We start from the raw sequence: 21,697 nt of genomic DNA on the forward strand, positions 1-21,697 counted from the left end.
GGACATTTTTGAGTGTGGGTGCGGGTGTTGTCCGTCTCCACGTGCCCTGCGATTGGCTGGCGACCAGTTGAGGGTGTGCCCCGCCTCCTGCCCGGTGACAGCTGGGATAGGCTCCAGCACTCCCCACGCCCCTCGTGAGGATAAGCGGCAAAGAAAATGGATGTCAAATGCTGTTGGCGGTCACTCCTGTCCAAATAATCTCAAACAAAATATTTGTACTACAACTGCCACACAAACTTTTTTTTTTAATTTTCACGCATAGACGAACAATTTTTTTTCTTTTTTTTTTTGCATTTGCACTTTTTTTTTTTTTTTTTTTTTTTTTAAAGGAGCTATATGGACCACACATGTAAAGGCCTTGCACATGACAAGTTTGGACTGTCCGGTGCGTACGCTCAGCTGAGCCTTTACGCATGACGGGCAGCGTAAACCCAGACTGGTTTTGAGCAATCGGGACTTTATTAAATTGACTGTGATAATCCTGCAATTGTCTACGCAGGCCCGGCCCGATACAGGAAACCGATGGATTTTTAATGTGAAAATGTTTTATTTTTATTTTTTTTCCAAATGACCATTGTCAGCCTATTCTTTAAAATAATTGACTGTGGTCGTTATTGAATACAAATTCATTTCAAGTGCAGACTGGAGTGGGGGGGGGCGGGCTAATTTTGGTCTTAATGCTACAGGGAAACAGTTAAAATTATTTACAATATATTATTTATGTTTTTTTGGGGGGAAAAAATATGGAAAATAGTTATATTTGAGAAAACATACTTTTGGGGGAGTTTTATTTCATATATTTTTTTTAAAACTGATAAATATTTTCCATTTTATTTCATTTAAAATTTAGTGAGAGACTTCACAGTCCCCCCTTTATTTTTCTTTTTGTTGGTCACTGTCATACTTTTCTTCCACTTCATTACAACTTCAACGTATTATTTATTTTGCTTTGTCTTGCGGTACTTATCTTACTAATTTATATTTTTTTAATATCCTGTCGTAGTACTCCACATATTAACAAAATGTGAATATCCTGTAGTGATCACAACTTCTAACTTGCACCCCTAGTCCCTTTTTGGTATACTTAATGCCATCCATCCATCCATTTTCTTTGCTGCTTATCCTCACGAGGGTCACAAGGAGTGCTGCAGCCTATCCCAGCTGTCAATGGGCAGGAGGCGGGGTACACCCTGAACTGGTCGCCAGCCAATCGCAGGGCACAGGGAGACAAACAACAGTCGCAATCACAATTGCACTTACGGGCAATTTTGTGTCCAATTAATGTTGCATGTTTTTTTGGGAAGTGGGAGGAAACCCACACAGGCACGGGGAGAACACGCAAACCCCACACACAGGCGGGGCCGGGATCGAACCCGGGTCCTCAGAACTGTGAGGCCAACGCTTTACCAGCTGAGCCCACTGTGCCGCCTTACTTTAATCCTCTTATCGCAATTTATTTCAATTTTCTTTATTACATTTCACTCCTGCCTGTCTGAGACATTTCAAGATGATGCGGCTTTCAACTCCAGCTGACCCGTATCACAATAGTGACACAATGGCTTTTTCTACTGTGTGTGCCACCCCCCCCCCCCCCATGGCGCTATTTCAGCTAGGACCGCCACTGATGGAGCCGTAGGATCCTTGGTTACTGTTTCTACCATACATTTTTTTTTTTTTTAATGAAATGAAATCTGATGCTTTAATCCTTCAGTCAAGGGTCACGTCTTGCTGATCCAGTTCTGTCTCCGGTTTGGTTCTTCTCACGTCAAACATGGACCCATTGTGCGTTAATCCCTCCAATGAGGTAAAATGACAGTTTTGGTGTCCCGCTTGGAGTATTTCGAGTCCCTCCGCTATTTGTGGCAGTCGGCGCGGTCACGTGTCGATGATTCCACCGGCAGGAAACTGCTGCCACCCGCCAGCAACAATCGAGCTGGAAAATTCTGACCCGGTGAAGGTTTCCGCTTGAACGCGTGTCACGTGACACTTCATCAGCTACACCTGCGCGTATGGTTGAATTCTGCCTTTACGAGGACGGCAAAGGCTCGCCCAGAACACTTTTTAATCCTACCGAGTGATCTGAAATTATTTTTTAAATCATATGGAGTTAACTTTGTGTATGAAATGCGCGACGGTATCAAAACAAAACAAAAAAACATGCCTTTGGCGAGCCCGATGGGAAAAGCTAATGGTAAGCATTCCCATTATTTTTTTTTTTTTTGTCACAGGTGGCAAACTTTGATCAATTTCCGTGGAATTTCTAAACTAAACTAAACCTCCTTCTTAGTTAGTCCCAGAAAACGTCAAACAGTCGCTATAAAATCATGACAGCGTTGCCGAAGTAGCAACAACTTCAGTGGTGACCTAGCTAAAAAAAAAAAAGTTAGCACGGGAGCACTTCAATAATTGAACTTGATTATCTGACTTCTGCTGTTCTCTGTGTGCGTGTCGATGAAATATTCATCTTGCGAGTAATCCGACCTCAGCGGTCGCCAGCAGGCCTCGCGAGTCCGCGTTAAACCCGATCTGCGGGGACACCCGATTGCCGCCGACACGCGCTGCGTGGAACAGGGTCGCTTTTGTTCCTGGTTAGGGAGACCAGCGGGCTGTCATCAGATCCCAAAGTGCTTGCGACACCTCCACGCTTGCTCTTTTTTTTTGGGGGGGGGGGGGTTGCCCATTTCCACTTGTTGCTACTGCTTTTTAACATGACCATAATCCCAGTCCCAAAAAATCTGAATATATTTAAAAACATTAAAGAATATAAACTGGAGAGCGTTGGCCTCACAGTTCTGAGGACCGGGGTTCCATCCCGGCCCCGCCTGTGCGGAGTTTGCATGTTCTCCCCTTGCCTGAGTGGGTTTTCTCCACATCCCAAAAACATGCAGCATTAATTGGACCCTCTAAATTGCCCATAGGTGTGATTGTGAGTGTGATTGGTTGTTTGTTTCTATGTGCACTGCGATTGGCTGGCGACCAGTTCAGGCTGTACCCCGCCTCCTGCCCGTTGACACCTGGGATAGGCTCCAGCACACCCCGTGACCCTTGTGAGGATAAGCGGCTAAGAAGATGGATGGATAAGAATATAATTTGGAAATGCTTCCACACCATAGTTACAGGTGTTAGAACACAACATTTGAGTCATCACTGTCCAATACAAGGCATATATATATATACATAAAAAAAAAAATTTAAAAAAAAAAATATATATATATATATTGGGGGGGGTGGGTGATACAAAATTAAAATCATAGAGTTTGGTAATTGCTGGATAGCGGCTCTGAGGTGCATGCTTTTGATTGATTGGACAGCGACAAGGAGATACATTGCTTTACATTGTACTTTTCATCCATCCATTTTCTTTGCCGCTTATCCTCACAAGCGTCACGCGGAGTGCCGGTGCTTATCCCTGCTGTCAACGGGCAGGAGGCGGGGTCCACCCTGAACGGGTCGCCAGCCAATCGCAGGGCACATAGAGACAAACAGCCGCACTCACAATCACACCTACGGGCAATTTAGACTGTACAATTAATGTTGCATGTTTTTGGGATGTGCGAGATAAAGCGGAGAAAAGGCACGCCGGCACAAACTCCACACAGGCGGGTCCAGCATTGAACCCGGGACCTCAGAACTGCGAGGCCGACGCTTTCCCAGCTCATCCACTGTGCAGCCTTCATAATATTTTCAATATCATATTTTGGATACCTTATCCCGGCCCGTGCGAGGAAGAAACAAGAGAAACAAATTGTTGAACGTGTACCGATCCGACAGTGGTCATGTGAGTGTATTTTCATTGCAATTGTGTTTATATTACGGGGATGTGTTGGTGTGTCTCTTCCAGCTATGATTTGTCCTGACACACCCTCGTCAGGAATGTGTGTGTGTGTGTGTGAGAGGGGGGGGGTGCATATGTTCTTGTCTTTCTATTTTGAAGCGGCCCCAACCAGCCGTGAGACTTTTATTATTGTGTGTGTCACTATCGGGAAAATCTTCTGACGAAATGCTTTCACCTCGTATCAATTGGAAATTTTGACACCTCGATGTATCCAAATGCCGTCACATCAGCCAAGGCATTCAACGTGATCTGTGTGTGTATCTTTTTTCCATTTTCTTTTTCCAAGTAAGCGCGTTTGTTTGCATTGTAGCCCCGCGCATGTGCCACCCTGTCCCAGAGGATTCTGTCACAGCCTTCGTCTACCATGACAGTCTCAACCCAATAGGGTGGGAAAATGTGTGTGACACACACACACACACACACACACACACACCCTTCCTGTGATACACACACACACCTCCCTTCTCTTTCACCCTCAGTGCGGCGAGCTTCTCCCGACAGGAGCTGGTGTGGAAAGTTCGACACACGAGCGGTGGGATTCTCGGCCGGCCGCGGCGGGGGACCCGACGCGAGGCCACCTTCGACGTCTCGTGGGCCATGGGAGCCGCGACGGGAGCGGACGACGGGGATCGCCCTCAGGTCGGCTCCATTCGTTCCACCCGCGCCTCCCCATTGATTCGCTTCCAGCGCTTCCGTCGTCCGAGGGCATTGGTGAGATTGTATATTTGTCATGTCTGAAATTAAAATAAATACGTGGATGGAACACAACGGTGGAAAACTTAACTTAACTTAAAAATAAAGCGCCGTTCTAATGTCAATTTAACTGCCTCATTGGAAATTATGTCAACTGAATCGCAGCGATATCTAGGACCACGTAAAAAAATTTTCATTTTCTTTGCTCCTTATCCTCACGAGGGTCGCGGGGAGTGCTGGAGCCTATCCCAGCTGTCAACGGGCAGGAGGCGGGGTACACCCCGAACCGGTCGCCAGCCAATCGCAGGGCACATAGAGACAAACAGCCGCACTCACAATCACACCTAGTCGCAATTTAGAGTGCCATATAAAAACATTTTTTTCAAATTTAGTTTTACACCCACACTGTTTAAATGTGATCTTGTTTTTTTTTTTTTTTTTAACACACTGTAGACCTATTTGAACATAATATAATATTGAATATATGATCCATATTGTTGCGACTCTGACGTGTGAATGCCTGCTGTGGGCCGTGGCAAACAGCAGGTCCGGCGTTATTGCGCCGGTTGTGCTTTTACTCTTATCCCGACATTCATTTAATAGATGAAACGTGAATCGGTTTTCCTTCCTCAGGAAGACATTACACGATGTAAACATGCTATAAAAACCGGGTAAGAGTAAAAAACAAAGAACACACAGTACAGTGATGCCTCGGTTCTCGACCACAATCCGTTCCAGAAAAATGGTTCAAGAAGTGATTTGTTCGAAAACCGAATCGATGTTTCCCATTAGAATGAATGGAAAAAGAAATAATGCATTCCAAGCCTAAAAAAATGAGCTTTTTAAAGCATATTTATTTGAAATAAAAGACCAAACCACTTTCCCCATGTGTCAGAAGACAATGCAGTTTGATATCAAAATGATCATCGATCAGGGCTCGGAATCGCTTAGCAAGTGGGCTCCTTCGTTCATGCTTTTTAAAATTTTTTTGTGTGTTCATGTTGTAGCAATATTTGATGTGTTTTTAAGACGCTGGGATGAGGGGAGGAGAACGGGACTCCGTCTTTCACGCACTTATTTTGGTTTGAAGTGATCGCCTCAGCACTTAGTACTCCTGATAACTGGAAAAACCACACGGCATTGAAGGCATCAGTTTGAGAAAGAGACCGTAACAAATGAAGAACAACAGCAATATTTTTACTTACTTATTATTTATTACTTTATTCTTATAAAACTGCATCTTTATTATGGTTGTCCTTTGCCGTTCGCTATATCAAAGTAGAACGCTTGGATCCCGAGCCGAGCAGGTACTCGAAATAGCATCTCGGTGGAGTCGGTAAAAAGGCGTCCCACAGGGCAGCCTCCGCGAACCAGATTAGTCGCCCTCCCAATCAGGCGCCATTGCCGCAAAATGCACCGCCGTGCGCCCGGCGATTATCCCCAATAAATTGCATTCTAACTCGGCTTAGAGAGAAACTGATGAAGGGAGCGCCGGGCGAGGTGGAATGCTTCAATATTGGGTCGGATTTATAAGAGGGCAGCGGCTGATCTTAATCCTAAAAGTGGGACAATTGATACAGTGAAACGGGATTAGGCGCTATTGCTTTGATTAAAAAGTCAGACGGGATCAGTCCGAAGTAGGGAACACAACAAGTATCAAAGTCACCGGAGGCCCCATTGTTGGGCGCCTCTGAAAGATGCGTGTTAAACCGAATCGTCTTTATTTGGCAGACGTGCAAAGAGTTTGTCTCGGGTCGTTGGAGACGAGCCGGTTCGGTGGAAGACGGGAAATTCTTTTGGTGTATGAAAATGTAGAAACGGAATACGGAGAGTCACTCAGCAATGAAACGTTACTGGTATTGCGGAAATGCTGATAGTTTTTGGTATTTGGGACTACCGTGCAAATTATGTTGGTCATCTCGTGATTTTGAGTACTGGTGGTTTGAAATGACTAATTGAGCAATAATCTGATACAGTGACCATTGTGCAAATGGTGCAGAGAAAGTGATAATTAAAAAAAAATAATAATCAGGTGGACGGCACGGTGGCGCAGCTGGAAAGCGTTGGCCTCACAGTTCTGAGGTCCTGGGTTCAATCCTGGCCCCACCTGTGTGGCGTTTGCATGTTCTCCCCGTGCCTGTGTGGCTTTTCTCCGGGCCCTCCGGTTTCCTCCCACATCCCAAAAACATGCAACATTAATTGGACATTCTAAAATTGCACCGAGGTGTGATTGCGAGTGCGGCTGTTTGTCTCGATGTGCCCTGCGATTGGCTGGCGACCAGTTCAGGGTGTATCCCGCCTCCTGCCTGTTGACAGCTGGGATTGGCTCCGGCACCCTTGTGGGGATAAGCGGCTAAGAAAATGGATGGATGTAATAATAAAGGCCAACCATCGTTGGTGTTAAATCGATCCAAAAGATACGATGGCAAATCCTCACGTTTGTGGTCAAAGCCGAGTTGGGCCGAGGCCGCGGGAGGTGAATTGGAATGGTTGCAAATAATTGATGATTATGTTTTTCCGTCAGTTTGGATTGGGGGAGGAGGCTCACGATTGTCGCCGGAGATATGATGCTTATGAGGATAAGCGATACGGCGGACGGGTGGATGACTAAAATGTACGAGAGCTCTCGCAAGAAATCCAGGTAGAAAAAAGTTGATTAGAGATAGGAGCAGGAGAGCTTTAGTCAAGTCAAGCTATGAAAGATAAGTGAAAGTTCAAGATGTAAAAAGTTCAGGTGTTTCAAAAAACCTCGTGAGCATGAGCGCGAAGAGCCGAAAAATGCTCGGCGCCGGATGTCGCCCCCCTCTGCTGACCTCTCGCCGTTGCCGACGTGGGAATGGCGGGAAATGCCTCGTTCTACCGCGGCAGGAGCGCAGGCCAGACTCGGAAAAGCGACGGAAAGGACGAGAAGAGGAAGTGCAGACGTTTCCCAGATATGCGGCTGCATTGTTCTCAGCCGCCGCCGCTCGTTTTTGGGGAACCGGGTCACTGTGGGCTGGGCTGTCCATTCGTAGTTGAGAAAGTTCAATCTGCAACAATGCCAAAAGACGACGAGCTATGTTGTTTTCATGGCCGCTTTCATATTTATTTTAACGTCCAAAAGAACTGACAATATGACATCCGTCCAACTTGGTTATGCTAATTCAGTTCAACATCAATTTCTTTTATAGAACATTTTCCACGAGATATTGTTACAGTCGGATGAAACAGAGGTTGAACATTTGGGCCATAATTCCAAAAGTTACGACGTTATTTCGTGCCGCAAAAACACAAACGCGCTCGCCACAAAAAGAACACCAAACGTACAGTGATGAAACACGGCAGCAACATCAGTAGCTGGAACTCACACATATAGTCAAGTATTATCATGCTTCTGCTTATTAAAAAAAAAAAAAAAAAAAAAAAAAGCAGTAACAGCCCACTAGGACATTGTATGTTATTTTGGGGTTAATCTTAAATGGTGGCAGGTTGGTGATTTGCTGGTTAACTTTCAGCAGAGCCACAGCTCACAGTTATAGGAGGGTGTGCACACTTTTGCAATCACTTTATCTGATAAATTTAGTTTTACTTTCCAGCCGTCTTGTTAGCCACGTATCCTCACAAGGGTCACGGGGAGTGCTGCGGCCTATCCCAGCTGTCCGGAGGAGGGCAGGGGCCGGGGTACACCCTCAACTGGTCACCAGCCAATCGCAGGGCTCATCAAAACAAACAGCCGCACTCACAATCACACCTTGGGGCAATTTAGAGTGTCCAGTTCATGTTTCATGTTTTTGGGATGTGGGAGGAAACCCCACGCAGGCACGGTGAGAACAGGCAAACTCCACACGGTGGGGGGGTGGTCAGGATCGAACCAGAGTCCTCAGGATTGTGAAGCCAACGCTTTACCAGCTGATCCACCATCCCGCCGTTTTACTTTCCCCCTCAAAAATCTTTAGATTTTGTATCTCATATAGGTTGGATGAATTTTGGGGAAAAAAAACCTTTTGCTTGATTTATCTTGGTCTGATTTTACCGTATCACCAAACCTTATTTGAACAGGGGTGTGTGTACTTTTTATATCTGCCATGTTATATCATCAATCAGCGTGGCTAAACAGAATGATATCAGCAGTGGTAAAAAAAAATGTATGGACCTGCAGAGACTCGCCGTAATCTCCACTAACAACCCAGGCTAATCCCGGCTCCTCCCGCCATACAAAACTGAATCGAGACGTGTCACCTTCGCGCCATTTCCTACTTTTAGGGCTTCGGTTTTATTTACGAGACTGTGAGCCGCGAAGTATTCATCGGTTTGGCCAGAACAGCAACTTCGTCGAGACTTCGAGCGAGCAACCGCGCGACGCCCACTACGTCACGTCGCCCGTGTTAAACGCCGGTCCGACCCGCCGCGCGGTTGAGTCACCGTCGCTCCGGGTGATCGCGAGCTCGAGTTCCAGGCAGGCGAGGGCATCTACATGTCTGTGCAGAGAGGGCAAAGGCGGGTGGGAGGGCCCGCGGGCACGGCGGCAAACTGACTTTGTTGAGTCGTCGCTCCGACGCTTTTGTGCTCGGCAGAGGTGCAAATTACAGCTTTTTGGCTGGAGCGCACGCTAGGATCATGCCAAGAATGAAAAGAATTTATTTAGATCTTCAACTTGGGAATAGATTTTTGGTACAAATGATGGCAACAACAAGCAAAATGTTTACATACGTACGTCAGCAAGCAATTTGCACCGATCGGAGCACATACATGCAAATTGTCCAAGCGGGAATAGAAATTAAAATAACTTTTGTGAAATAATTACATGACAGGAAGATAATACATTTTTTAAAATTTTTTTTTAAATTTCAAATCAGAATCACTGACGGGGTAGTGGTACACACGCCTGCCTTTGGTGCGGGCAGTGTGGGATCGATTCCCGCTCAGTGATGCTGACTGGCGACCAGTTCAGGGTGGGATAGGCTCCAGCTTTTCCCCGCAACCCTTGTGAGGATAAGTGGCTTGGATGATGACCTATGACGTTTCATATCCATCCATTTTCTTAGCTGCTTATCCTCACAAATGCAAGGATTGATGAAAGATGCAAGGATCAGCAGGGATTGCTGGAGCCTATCCCAACTAGCTTCAGGTGAAAGGCTAACTACACCGTGAACTGGTCGGCAGCCAATCACAGGGCACATTGAGACAAACGGCCGGACTCACAATCACACCTTGGGGCAATTTTAGAGTCTCCAACTAATGTTGCATGTTTTTTGGGATGTGGGAGGAAACCCACGTAGGCACGTGGAGAACATGCAAATTCCACACAGGCGGGGCCGGGATTAAACCCGGGTCCTCAGAACTGTGAGGCCAACGCTTTACCAGCTGAGCCACCGTCCCACCGCAGGAAACAATAATATGTAGTAAAAATAACCAGCAGTAATTTTGCTGGTATTTGTTCTGTCACATAAGATCCAATATATACGCCGTGTAACCAAAAAAAAAAAATTCTTGCAATTATAATCTTAGTAATAAGAATGTAATAACAATAACACGACTACTACATTTAATAATAATAATATTGTGTCACTGATGGTGTTTTGGTACACATGCTTGACTTTGGTGTGGACTCAGAAATGGTGCTGCAATCCCGTGACCCTTGTGAGGATAAGTGGCCTGGTAAATGAAATGGAATAATGGCGATTGTGATCACTGTAAAAGAGTACAAGTATTTCAAAAGACCAAAAAAAAAACAAAAAACAAATCAATAAAACAAATTGGCTACTATAAATAAATAAAACAAAATAGCTACTTTTACACTTTTTAAGATTATCATTATTGCATAAAATACATAATATTTTTGTCATGTTGTCTGGTGGTGTGCCAAGAGGTTTTTTTTTCATATAAAATGTGTTTTGGCTTAATAAATACAGTTGGGAAACGGTGAATTAAAGTAACAGTTATGATAAATCCAGTTCTTATCTGTTGGCAAAAGCAATGCTAAACATATTGTGAAATGATTTAGCAGAAAATAACTGCTCCATAATTTGTCATGCCGCAACTTGTATTGGAGCTCGCAAGTGTACCTAATAAAGTGTCATAGCCATGGGCGTCCATGTGAGACCGCCCCACTGTGGTCGACCTTGTGTATTGCAGGTGAAAGGTAAAATTCCCTCCGACGTTACCCCGGATTTGTTTTTATTTTGAACAGGATGTGCGCGTGAAAGTCGCCTGAGTCATGGAGCCCGAGTGGAACTGCAGCTCTCGCTGCGATTCCCCGGCCTGCCTCGGCCGCTCGGGGGTCCGCAGGCAGCAGGAGAGCGCGGAGGTCCTGCAGAGACTGTGCAACCTCAGCCGGGTAATCGCAGACACCACTCATATCCATCCATTTTCTTTGCCGCTTATCCTCACGAGGGTCGCAGGGAGGGCTGGAGCCTATCCCAGCTGTCGACGGGCAGGAGGTGGGGTACACCCTGAACTGGTCGCCGGCCAATCGCAGGGCACATCGAGACAAACAGTCGCACTCACAATCACACCTAGGGGCAATTTAGAGTGTCCAGTTAATGTCGCATGTTTTTGGGATGTGGGAGGAAACCGGAGTACCCGGAGAAAACCCAAGCAGGCACGGGGAGAACACGCAAACTCCACATACGCGCGTCCGGGATTGAACCCGGTACCTCAGAACTGTGAGACCGACTCTTTCCAGCTGCTCCACTATGCCGCCCAATTTGTCATTTTGAAAAAGGAAAAAAAAAACCTCCCAAAACAAATGTGTTTTTACTTATTCCAATTAAAAATAAACAAAAAAATTAAATAATCCTGATATGATTTTGAGTTTTTGCAGCAGCATACCCCGAGAACCGATAGCTGCCGGATATTGTGACATTTGCTGTCGTTATCGCCATCTAGTGGCGGAGTCTTTGATGCAGCGCAAGTAAATGTCGTAAAATTTCCGACCTGGTATTATGTAGTATTTACGATGTAAATACTCTGGGTAGGCGACACGGTGGCTCAGCTGGTAAAGCGTCTCACAGTTCTGAGGTCCTGGGTTGCATACCGGACCCGCTTGTGTGGAGTTTGCATGTTCTCCCCATGCCTGCGTGGGTTTCCTCCGGGCACTGCGGTTTCCATCCAACATTCCAAAAACATGCAATATTAATTGGACACTCTAAATTGCCCCTAGGTGTGATTGTGGCTATTTGTCTCCGTGTGCCCTGCGATTGGCTGGCGACCAGTTCAGGGTGTACCCCGCCTCCTGCCCGTTAACAGCTGGGATAGGCTCCAGCACTCCTCGCGACCCTCGTGAGGATAAGCAGCAAAGAAAATGGATGGTTGAATTGTCTGGGTATGCGCAGTACCGCGTGTGTTAAGGCGCGCCGTGTTCCCAGGTGGCCACGGACTTCCCGAGACGCTCGCTTTCCCCGGTTCTGAGCGCCGTGGTGTGGACGCTGCTCTCCTGCGGCATCCTGGTGGCCTTCTGCTTCCTGCTCTTCACCCTGCGCTTCAAACACAACAGGTAGCGCTCACCCCTTATTGGAGCAAATGGCTTTTTTTGGGGTGGGGGGATAAATACAGTAATAAATTCATAGAACACCAAAAAAAATCCTGTACAAAAGGTATGAGTAACGTATAGGAAATGAGGGGAAAATGGATGTAAAAAATTATGTACTTTTTGGAATTATTACTACTGACAATTAGAGCGTAGACTCAAAATTGCTGATACGGTGAAGTATCTAAAAATCTAAAATCCAAAAATGGAATAGGTGAACCGGGATATAGCGAGGGCAGCAGCGTATTCTTTACCCACACGAGGAAAACAACTTTGTTTTCATGTATCGTAAATTCCCGGCTTACAGAGCGCACCTGGTTATAGGCCTCGGAACATAGAAAGAGTTTAATGCTAGCATGGCGCTAGTAATAAGCGTAGCTAGCGTTAGTACGGTTCTACCGTTAGTGCGGCGCTAGAGTTAGCGATGCACTAGCGTTAAACACTTTCTGTGTACCGAAGCTTATAAGCAGGTGCGCTACCGCTAGCACTGCACTAATGCTAGCGCCGCATCACCGCATAAACCGCAGGTTTGAAAACAAGTGAAAAAAGTCCCGGCTTATGGGCCAGAAATTACGGTAGTGTCATATGTCAAGCCAGGTGTTCACTTAGTCGAAAACTTACTGAAAAGTACTTCATTAGTACAAAGGTGACTTTTGTTTTTTTTAGGTTGATCAAGCAAGAACATATTTCTGGTTCAAATCAAAACCATTTTGTTTGTAAGAGCTCTTAGCATAAACATTTTTGCTAATTTAGCTGCTTTTTGACTGTGTCACCGAAAGCAGAACTGAGTTTAAGTTTTTTTGTTTGTTTGTTTTTGTGTGCGTGTGTGTGCATTTGTTTTTTTCTCCAAGGATAGTGAAGATGTCCAGTCCCAACCTGAACATGCTGAGCCTGTTGGGAAGCGTCCTCGCCTACATCAGCGGCTTCCTGTTCGCCGTGGACACGCCGGCGCAGCCCCAGTTCGGCGCTTCGACCGCCGTACTGCACGTCAGTAGCTCTCACGTCTATTGAAAGCGAGCTGAGGGCAAAGATGGAAATATGGGTTCTTATTATAAGTGTCCAATCATTTGCGCGCATACTCGTTCAATAAGTCTTTGAAAATGTTTCCTTCTTTCATGCTGTTTATTTTTTTCCATTGGTTGTACGTGATTTTGGCAGGTGCTACATGCTGCTACGCTAACTCCAGTGCGTGTAAGAAGTCGTCAAATGATATGAAATCAAAAATATTTTTACAGGGTTTTTACTATCCACAACCTTTGTAATCCATATGTTCCATTTTAACGATCATATAGCTGTCCACCCCGTCATTTGGGTTACCGATCAATTGGTATTAAAAAGTGAAATGTCAAATATATATATATATATATATATATATATATTCTCCATTTTTCCTTCCCACAGGCTCGGGTGTGGACCCTGTGCCTCGGCAGCACCATGGTGTTCGGACCCATTTTGGGGAAAACCTGGCGGCTGTACCGAGTATTCACCCAGAGAGTGCCCGACAAGAGAGTGGTATGTATTTGTGTACCGGAACCTGGTTGTTAATTTAAATGCAACGTGGCGCACCAGCGGTTTTGCACATCTCCCTCGTAGTCCTGAGGTTTGAGATTCAAATTGCAACTTCATTAATATTTGCCTCTGAGAGTTGTTATATTATCTGTCTGCATGTGTTGCTCCAACGCTTGTGTTCAAATATCTGTTTTGTAAACGGTTGTAACAATGTGACGTTCTGGCTTTGTTAGCCGCTCGGTGGCGTTTCTCATTGTTTGTTAGCATTAAGCAAAAGTAACTGACTTGTTTTAAATACACAGTGTATTTGTGTTCTCCTTATTTTATGTTTAGCTTGACATTTTGTAGTCTGTTTTTGGCCAAATTGTTTTATATTTGACAAACTCCTGCTCATTGTGACGTACGTTAAGTTGCGTTCACTGCCACCGCTGCTGCTCGTATCACAAATTTTTGTTTGTAAGTCAAAGCAAAATATAAAGAATAAACGTGTATCGCAAGGCATCACTACACTGAAATATTTAAATGTTTTCTATGAATGGCAAAAGGTGGCTACACAGATTTATTGCGGAAGAGGATTTAATTGTTGGTACGGCTCGTGACGCGTTCCTTGTATACGGAGATGACAAAGGATCAGGGACGCGCACACAAAGAGACCCAAAGTGGTGCTCAAGCACCAACCAACCCTGTTACCCTTGGTGAAAAAAGGGCTAAGCCCTTTTGGCAAGAACAATTTGCCCGTCGACACATTTCAAACATTACCCAGCACCCCCGTGTCGACAAATACTTTTACGTTGGAAAACATCCGCCACCTCCTTATGGTCTAAAACTCACTGGTACTCCTTTGTACGCCCGTGTTTTTTTTTTGTGTGTGTGTCAGATCATCCGAGACATTCAGCTAATGGCCATGGTGGCTCTCTTGATCCTGGTGGACCTGCTGGTCCTGACTGCCTGGAACCTCTCAGACCCCATCCGCTGTTCTCGATCGCTCGGCGCAGTCGTTAAGGTAAGTCGGGTACAGCTGAATGAATTGATGCCACGATTTGCCCTCACTAGAAATACGTTTTTCCCTCATTCTAGATGGCGGAGAAGGAAATCTCCTGTTCATTGTCCCAACTTGATTCCTGCTCGTCTGCATACTCGAATCTGTGGGTTATCATTATAGTTTTGAAAAAGGTACGTCGTGTCACCCGCTGCTCAAAAATAACCGTTAGACTTTGGGTTTGGCGTTGACGTTTGGGTTCTTAGCGCAAGAGTGTTGAGGCGTCACGGAAGGGCCACACTGGATATCCATCCATTCATTGTCTTAGCCGCTTATCCTCACGAAGGTTGCGGGAGTGCTGGAGCCTATCCCGGCTGTCAACGTGCAGTCGGCGGGGTACACCCTGAACTGGGCGGGGCTGGGATCAAACCTGGGACCTCAACTTTCTAGCTAATCCATCGTGCTGCCCCACACTAGATTTATATATACTTAAAAAAAAAAAGTACCGTGTTACCAAAATAAAGTGACGGCAAGAGAGGAGACATTTTGCAACTGTAAAGTGGGAATTTTTGGGAGAATAAATTCATAATTATGCAGGCAAAAAAGCGGAATTTGATCCGACCAAAGTCAGATCTACTGTAGTTTTACAGGGAAACATCATAGTATCACCACCAATTTGATCAGAATATATTCTAAATTATTATTATTATTATTTATATAGATATAATTTGATGAGAATGAAGTGCCACGGTGCAGAGTAAAAATGACATTTTTCACAACGGTGAAACGATTGGATAAATTAAGTTAAATATGTCCAAGACGAATGTCATCTTGTGACAAAAACCGCAAGTTGTAATGTTACAAGAAATATGATGAACCTTTCATGTTACAATTTTTAAAGTGGTAATATTACTGGTAAAAGTCTCCATTTTATAAGAACAAAGTCAGATTTCTGCAAGCATAAATTATGGATTTAAAGTCGTAATTACAGCAGTGCAAGGAAAAGGTTATACAAAAAAAATGTAGGATGGAAATAATCTCTTACTATTTAAAAGAAAAGTAGGACTCTTCCCAATATTTTTTTTTTTTACTCATCAGAAATCAGTCAATTTATGCAAATAGCCTCCTAAAAAAAGTCACAATGGGATAATAAACTCATATTACCCCCCCCAAAAAAATCCGGAATTAAACAAAAAATAAAATCAGAATTTAAAAAAATTATTTTCTAACTGTCGGGCCCATGCGGCATTTGTGTTTGGACAGACATTAAGATGGGCAATTCCGTCGTAACAATTGCATTTATTTTTTTCTGTAGTTTTTCAATCATTTTTTTTTCCCCACGCTGTCCTTTTGCTCAGGCGTGCCTCCTGCTATTCGGCACTTACCTGGCCGGCCTGACCAGCGACGTCAGCCACCCTCCGGTCAACCAGACTCCCACCATCCTCACCGCCGTCACTTTGGTCACCCTCTGCTCCGGCGTGGTCGTCCCCGTGGCCGTCTTCATGGCGTCCTGGCCCAACGTGGTCTACGGCGCCGTGGCCGGCGCCATTTTCATCTGCACGCTGGCGACCAACTGCATGCTCTTTGTGCCCCAGGTAACGCTAACGCTCATCACTGGAGCCTTGACTCCTTTTAAGAAGGTTGCAAGCGAGTGACTGTAGACCCCTTCCAATGGACTGCTGGGTTGTAGGAAAGTCCGAGTTTTGTTACCATGACGACCAGGGACAGAGCTCAAGCCTGGTGACTAGTATCGGGGGGATGCTCTGTGGAGGATGACTCACACAACTGTTTACGAGTCGAAAGTAAATCTGGCAAACAGCTTTATGACCCACTAAAGTTGTGTTAGCGTAAAGGAATGCATCTGAAGGAAATATTTCGGCAGTGAGCCGTGCGCTCCGAACACACTTGGGTGTGTCTGTATGCTGTCATCTGTCGGTCCATTTTCTGTGGCCTCATTGGGTCCGGGGTGGGCTGGAGTCTTTCCCGGCCGATTTTGGGCAGAATGGGGCGCACGCCTTGGACTGCTTTGCCGATATACCGTACAACAACCATTGACAATCGCGTAGACATCTATGGGCTATCGACGTAGTCTTCGCTTTACCGTGCATGTTTTTGGAAGGTATGTCATATAACAGGAATTTAATGTTTTATTTTTTTACTCCACCCGCTTTGCCTATACGAGCAGCTGACGGAGTGGCGGCACTTTGAGGAGGATCACATCAACCCGAGTCAGATGGCCAAGTACTTCAGCAGCCCTAGTAAGAGCCAGCCTTCAGTCTACAGCCAGGACGACGTCTACTTCCTCCTCGGGGAGAACAGCTCCATGAAGAAGCTCCTCAGTGAGGTACTATTCGACTACACGTTTTTAATTTGAGTTTCAATTTTATTAGATGAGATGGGTGCAGCATGGCAGCAGAGTGGTTAGGCATGTCTGTCTCACAGTTCTGATGTCTCGGGTTTGAATCTCAGGCCTTCCAATGTGGAGTTTCCATATTGTCGACCCTACGTTACAGAACCATGCTTGTTGGCTTGATTAAAGACTCGAAATTGTCCATAGGTGTGGCCTTGTGATTGGCTGCTGACCATTCCATGATGTTCCCCACCTCTCGCCAAAAGTCATCTGGGAAAGCCTCCCGTTCAGCCGCAACACTCATGAAGACAAATGCTAATGAAAATGGATAGATGGATGATAAATGAAGGCTCGTTTTGGTTTGACGCTCTCGAAGCAATGAGGTTTAACTTCATGTTTGTCTGCCGTTTTCCAGAAGAACGCCGTGATTGACAGCTTGCAAGAACAGGTGAGCAACGCCAAAGATAAGCTTCTGCGTCTGGTGTCGGCCAGCCAGCCCATCGAGGAGCAGGATGTGGACAACCGCCCCTCCTCTTCCACTCAGACTGCAGAATTGCAGTCTTGTCACCTTCCAGGTTCTCTACCTCATAGTGGCTTCAAGTCCACACTGTCACCACCGCCGCCCGTCTCCCCTCGTCTCGACACTGTTGCGTCGTCACCTGGTGGTCTGGGATCTTCTGATTGTCCACCTTTGCCTTGCTCCGTAACCCCCGCTGCTGCCCCATTTCCTCTTTCTGGTGGGTTGGATACAGGCCCATGCAAGTCCATAACGGAAGACCCACTACTGTTTTCGGGGTTTCTTAGGACAACAGAGGAGACGGTTCAGTTTGTCAACTCCTTACAATCCCCCAGACTTTTGAACCCTTTTGAGGTTGAAATGTTTAGTAATGGATCAACATCCCCGTTGGGACCAAACACCAGACCGGCTGGTTTTGTTAGTAGCGAGAAGTTGCAGGAGATCCTTCAAGAACTGAGTGTGGACACGGTCTTGGAAACTGTTCTAAAATCTGCGAGGAGGCCTTCTTCCCACGGCAAACTTACAGAGAACTCGTCACTCTCCCCGATCTCTCTGCGGACCCTGCGTTCACCCAAGCCTCCTTTAGTCTTCCGCTATCCCAGCATCTCCCCCTACGCCATGAGGAAACGTCGACCGCCCTTCCGCTCGCCCAGACGTGGTTATACGCCGCCTTGCCTCCACGCCGAGAGGCGGATGAGGGACGACTGTCAGAATCTAAGAAAACACCCCGAGGGAGTCAACCTGAACGGAGGAGTCACTATGGATGGTAGCAACTGCCGGGTTCCCAGCTGCGACCTTGATGTGCAGGATGAGGATGTTAGAAGTCCGGCATCAAGGCCTCACAGGTGTTCTACACAGCACATCAGTCTGTCCGACGTAGAAACGGGTGGCGACACCAAAGAGCACCCCTCCGGACACGCAGCAGACCCCCGCACGTACTGGGACTCGGACTCGAGCAGCTCCGCCGACTACTGCTTCTACCACCGACCTTACTGTGACTCCTGCCTGCAGCGAGGCTCGCTCCTGTCCTCGGACTCCTCAAACTCCTCGGACAGCGAGTACGAAAGTTACGATCTCTACCGCTCCGCACGTCCGGTCGTGTTCAAGGAAGACCTAAAACCCACGTTTGTGTAAAAACCACTTTCTGCAGTGTTTTCACTCAACTCTAGAGATTTGAGTACCAATGAAGCTCATCTGGATTTAGCTTCGCTGAATTCACTTGACTACATTTTGTATTTAAATAGAATTAATATTCCATTCCGTAAATTATGTTACAATACGTGCTGTACGTGGAAAATTGTTTCTTAATTTGGCGACCTTGAGCTCTGGTCCAAACAAACTCACCCAACCCTAAGTTTGGCTAAATAAATAAATGACATAGTGATTTGATTTTGAAAAATCATATGTAACCTGTGCAAACTACAACTTTGCAAACGATAACTGCCAAGCAACAAATACATCTCTATATTAAATAGCAGCTTGGCAGAAAAAACAAACCAAAACGAAACATACACGTGCAGAAGGGTGAAAACGGATTTGAGATGCATATATATGGAGTAGTCAAATTCAAGATGGGCTCTATTTATTGTTATTTATTTCAATGTGTTTTGAATCTGTTTCACTGAAGCGAGTCAAACGCAAATGTTTTACACGCAGTGCAGTATAACTTGTCATGACAGAGTACCAAGAGAGGAAATGTTGTACTGCATGCGCAAGTCTGGTGTGGCAGAGAACTATTTTAGAATAGTACAGGACATGTATGAGGGCAACAGAACAGCGGTGAGATGTGCAGTAGGTGTCAGAAAAATTTAAGGTGGAGTTGGGACTGCATCAGGGATCCGCGCTGAGCCCCTTCCTGTTTGCGGTAGTAATGGAAAGGCTGACAGATGAGATTAGACCGGAATCCCCTCGGACTATGATGTTCGCAGGTATTGTGATCTGCAGGGAAAGTAGGGAGCAGGTGGAGGAACAATTAGAAAGATGGGAGGATGCACTGGAAAGGGGAGGAATGAAGATTAGCTGACCTGGCAATCCTCTCACGCTCATCTGTTCTTATGTAATATTTGTTTTTGTTTTTTTTTTTTACTGAAGGGGAGCCTCTATTGCATGAAGAGGTCAACAAGTATGCAAAGCGCCAGTGGCTAGAAACCAGACTACATTTCTATGGTTCTTTGGTACCCTTTATTTGTTTGGTTCGCCATTTGTAAAGCGAGATCATTAAGTATATGGGGAATTCTTTTTATTTTTTTTTTTTTTTTAGTGCCCATTTATTTTGGTCTCGCCGTATCTTTGATTTATTTTTGCTCGACTGGCTCTTTCTTCATTCTTCATATTGAAGCACTGGGGGGGGGGGGGGATTCTCTTTGTAGCGTACAACAGAGGCGACACAAACCGCACAAAAGCCTCTCCGCCGGCTTTCGTGTGTGGGAGGAAAGACCAGCTAAGATTAGCCCGTTATTTTATTTTTTTCATATGAAGCCCACTGGCACACTTACAGAGGAATGGTGGAGTTAAGACGGCCGCGTGAATACATCAGACTCGGCGATAAGGCAGAACGCACTTGGAACTCCTACGCTAATCTAAGTCAATGTTCTGTTTTTCGATATAGATAGAATTGGGTAAACTGCTTAACTCAATAAAATGGTTCTCTAGAGTGGTGATTCTCAACTGGTGGGTCGCGAGCCCAAGTTGGGTCCCTTGCGTGTAGGTCATAAAAAAAAAATAGTTCAAATGTTACGTAAGCTGTAGCAAACCTTACTGCTTTTTATTGAATTGTTTAATATTTATGGCCTGTAAATGTTTTTCATGCAAAACATTTATTGCAATTAGGACTTAAACACTGTGTTAGCATAGGTTAGCGATAGACTGCGGTGTGTGTCGACGAATTTGGGTTATGTCACCAGAGTAGGAGCAGTGAAATATTTAACCCCCATGTCCCGTTATTTTGACCGGCATGCATCAGAAACTTTATTGATTTGCGTGTTAAAACAACATTTAGTGGCATTTAAACCGCCACGGCGACTCAGCTGGTAATGGGGCAATGTTCATACTCTTTTTGGTTTTCGTTTTTTTTTTTTTTTTTTTTTAGGACCGGCGTGCAAATGATGCAGTCTTCTTGTAATATAGAGTACCGGTAGTTTGAAATGATCAATTGAGCGGTAATCTGATGCAGTGACCATTGTGCAAATGGTTCAGAGAGAGTGATAATGAAAAAAAATAAAATAATAATCAGGGCCTGGTGGCACGGTGGAGCAGCTGGAAAGCGTTGGCTTCACAGTTCTGAGGACCCGGTCGATCCCGGCCCCGCCTGTGTGGAGTTTGCATGCTCTCCCCGTGGCTGTGTGGGTTTTCACCGGGCACTCCGGTTTCCTCCCACATCCCAAAAACATGCAACATTAATTGGACACTCTAAATTGCCCCTAGGTGTGATTGTGAATGCGGCTGTTTGTCTCGATCTGTCCTGCGATTGGCTGGTGACCAGTTCAGCTGGGATAGGCTCCAGCACTTCCCGTAACCCTTGTGAGAATAATTGGCAAAGAAAATGGAGGGATGGATGGATAATAATCCAAATTGTTGCTTTGGTCTTGAACCTTTTTTCCGTCCAAAAACAAAAACTAAATGTTGTTTTTGTGAACGCACTTGCCGTAGTTTCTTAATGAGTTACGATGAACATGCAAGCACGTGTAGTTAAAATATCAGACAAATATGTTTTCAAAGGCTATTTTTAAATGTATTTTTTATTGTGTTAAAGTGGGTCGCGACTCAGCCACGAGAGGAAAACGTGAGTCCCGGCGTGACAGCAGCCGAGAGGCGACGCTTCCGAAACCTGTTCTCAAACAGATCTCTCCCTGCAAATAAAGCCGTAGCACTCGCCGCCATTGGGTAAACAAGCACCCTCTGGGCCGCTGTTTGAGGTGATTCAGTCGAGGTCTATTCTCAAATAAACGCCTGCTACTTTCAGAATTTGCGTAAATAAATCCCTCCGACAAATAAACACCAATACTCGCTGTAGTTGAGTAGATAAACACCCTCCAGGCCACTATAAGAGGTTATTTAGTAGGCGACTGTTTGAGGTATCCTGCGATTGGTTGGCAACCGGCTCCTGCCTGAAGATACTTGGGATAGGCTCCAGCCGTCCTGTGTACCTTGTGAGGATAAGCGGCAAAAGAAAATGGATGGATGGACAGTAATCTTGATTAGTGAGAATTCATAATGGGACGGATGGATGTTTGAGCTATTACAGGTTTGTACAGCACACCATGTACATGGATAGAGTACGCCAATGGAATCTTGCACACATAAGGCTT

At 45.5% G+C, this 21,697-nt stretch overlaps 1 protein-coding gene across 5 annotated transcripts; it reads left to right on the forward strand.

The window, feature by feature from the left end:
* Positions 1-1,958: 1,958 nt before the first annotated feature.
* On the forward strand, positions 1,959-21,299 carry gpr156 (G protein-coupled receptor 156). Of its 5 annotated transcripts, XM_061842443.1 has the most exons (13): positions 1,959-2,191; positions 4,146-4,231; positions 4,315-4,546; positions 10,698-10,844; positions 11,875-12,002; positions 12,887-13,022; positions 13,437-13,547; positions 14,422-14,547; positions 14,622-14,717; positions 15,882-16,118; positions 16,709-16,867; positions 17,289-18,448; positions 21,142-21,299. In XM_061842443.1, the coding sequence occupies exons 4-13, from the start codon at positions 10,725-10,727 to the stop codon at positions 21,173-21,175; spliced, it is 2,307 nt and encodes a 768-aa protein (XP_061698427.1). In that variant the 5' UTR covers positions 1,959-2,191; positions 4,146-4,231; positions 4,315-4,546; positions 10,698-10,724; the 3' UTR covers positions 21,176-21,299. The 5 variants fall into 5 exon arrangements, with proteins under 5 accessions (XP_061698427.1, XP_061698424.1, XP_061698423.1 ...); XM_061842440.1 differs by lacking the exon at positions 21,142-21,299 and having other exon boundaries at positions 4,315-4,474; positions 17,289-20,445; XM_061842439.1 differs by lacking the exon at positions 21,142-21,299 and having other exon boundaries at positions 17,289-20,444.
* The last annotated feature ends 398 nt before the right edge of the window (positions 21,300-21,697 follow it).

The sequence above is a fragment of the Syngnathoides biaculeatus genome, chromosome 14 (genome assembly GCF_019802595.1).
Source record: "Syngnathoides biaculeatus isolate LvHL_M chromosome 14, ASM1980259v1, whole genome shotgun sequence".
In the NCBI taxonomy this organism is placed as follows: Eukaryota; Metazoa; Chordata; class Actinopteri; order Syngnathiformes; family Syngnathidae; genus Syngnathoides; species Syngnathoides biaculeatus.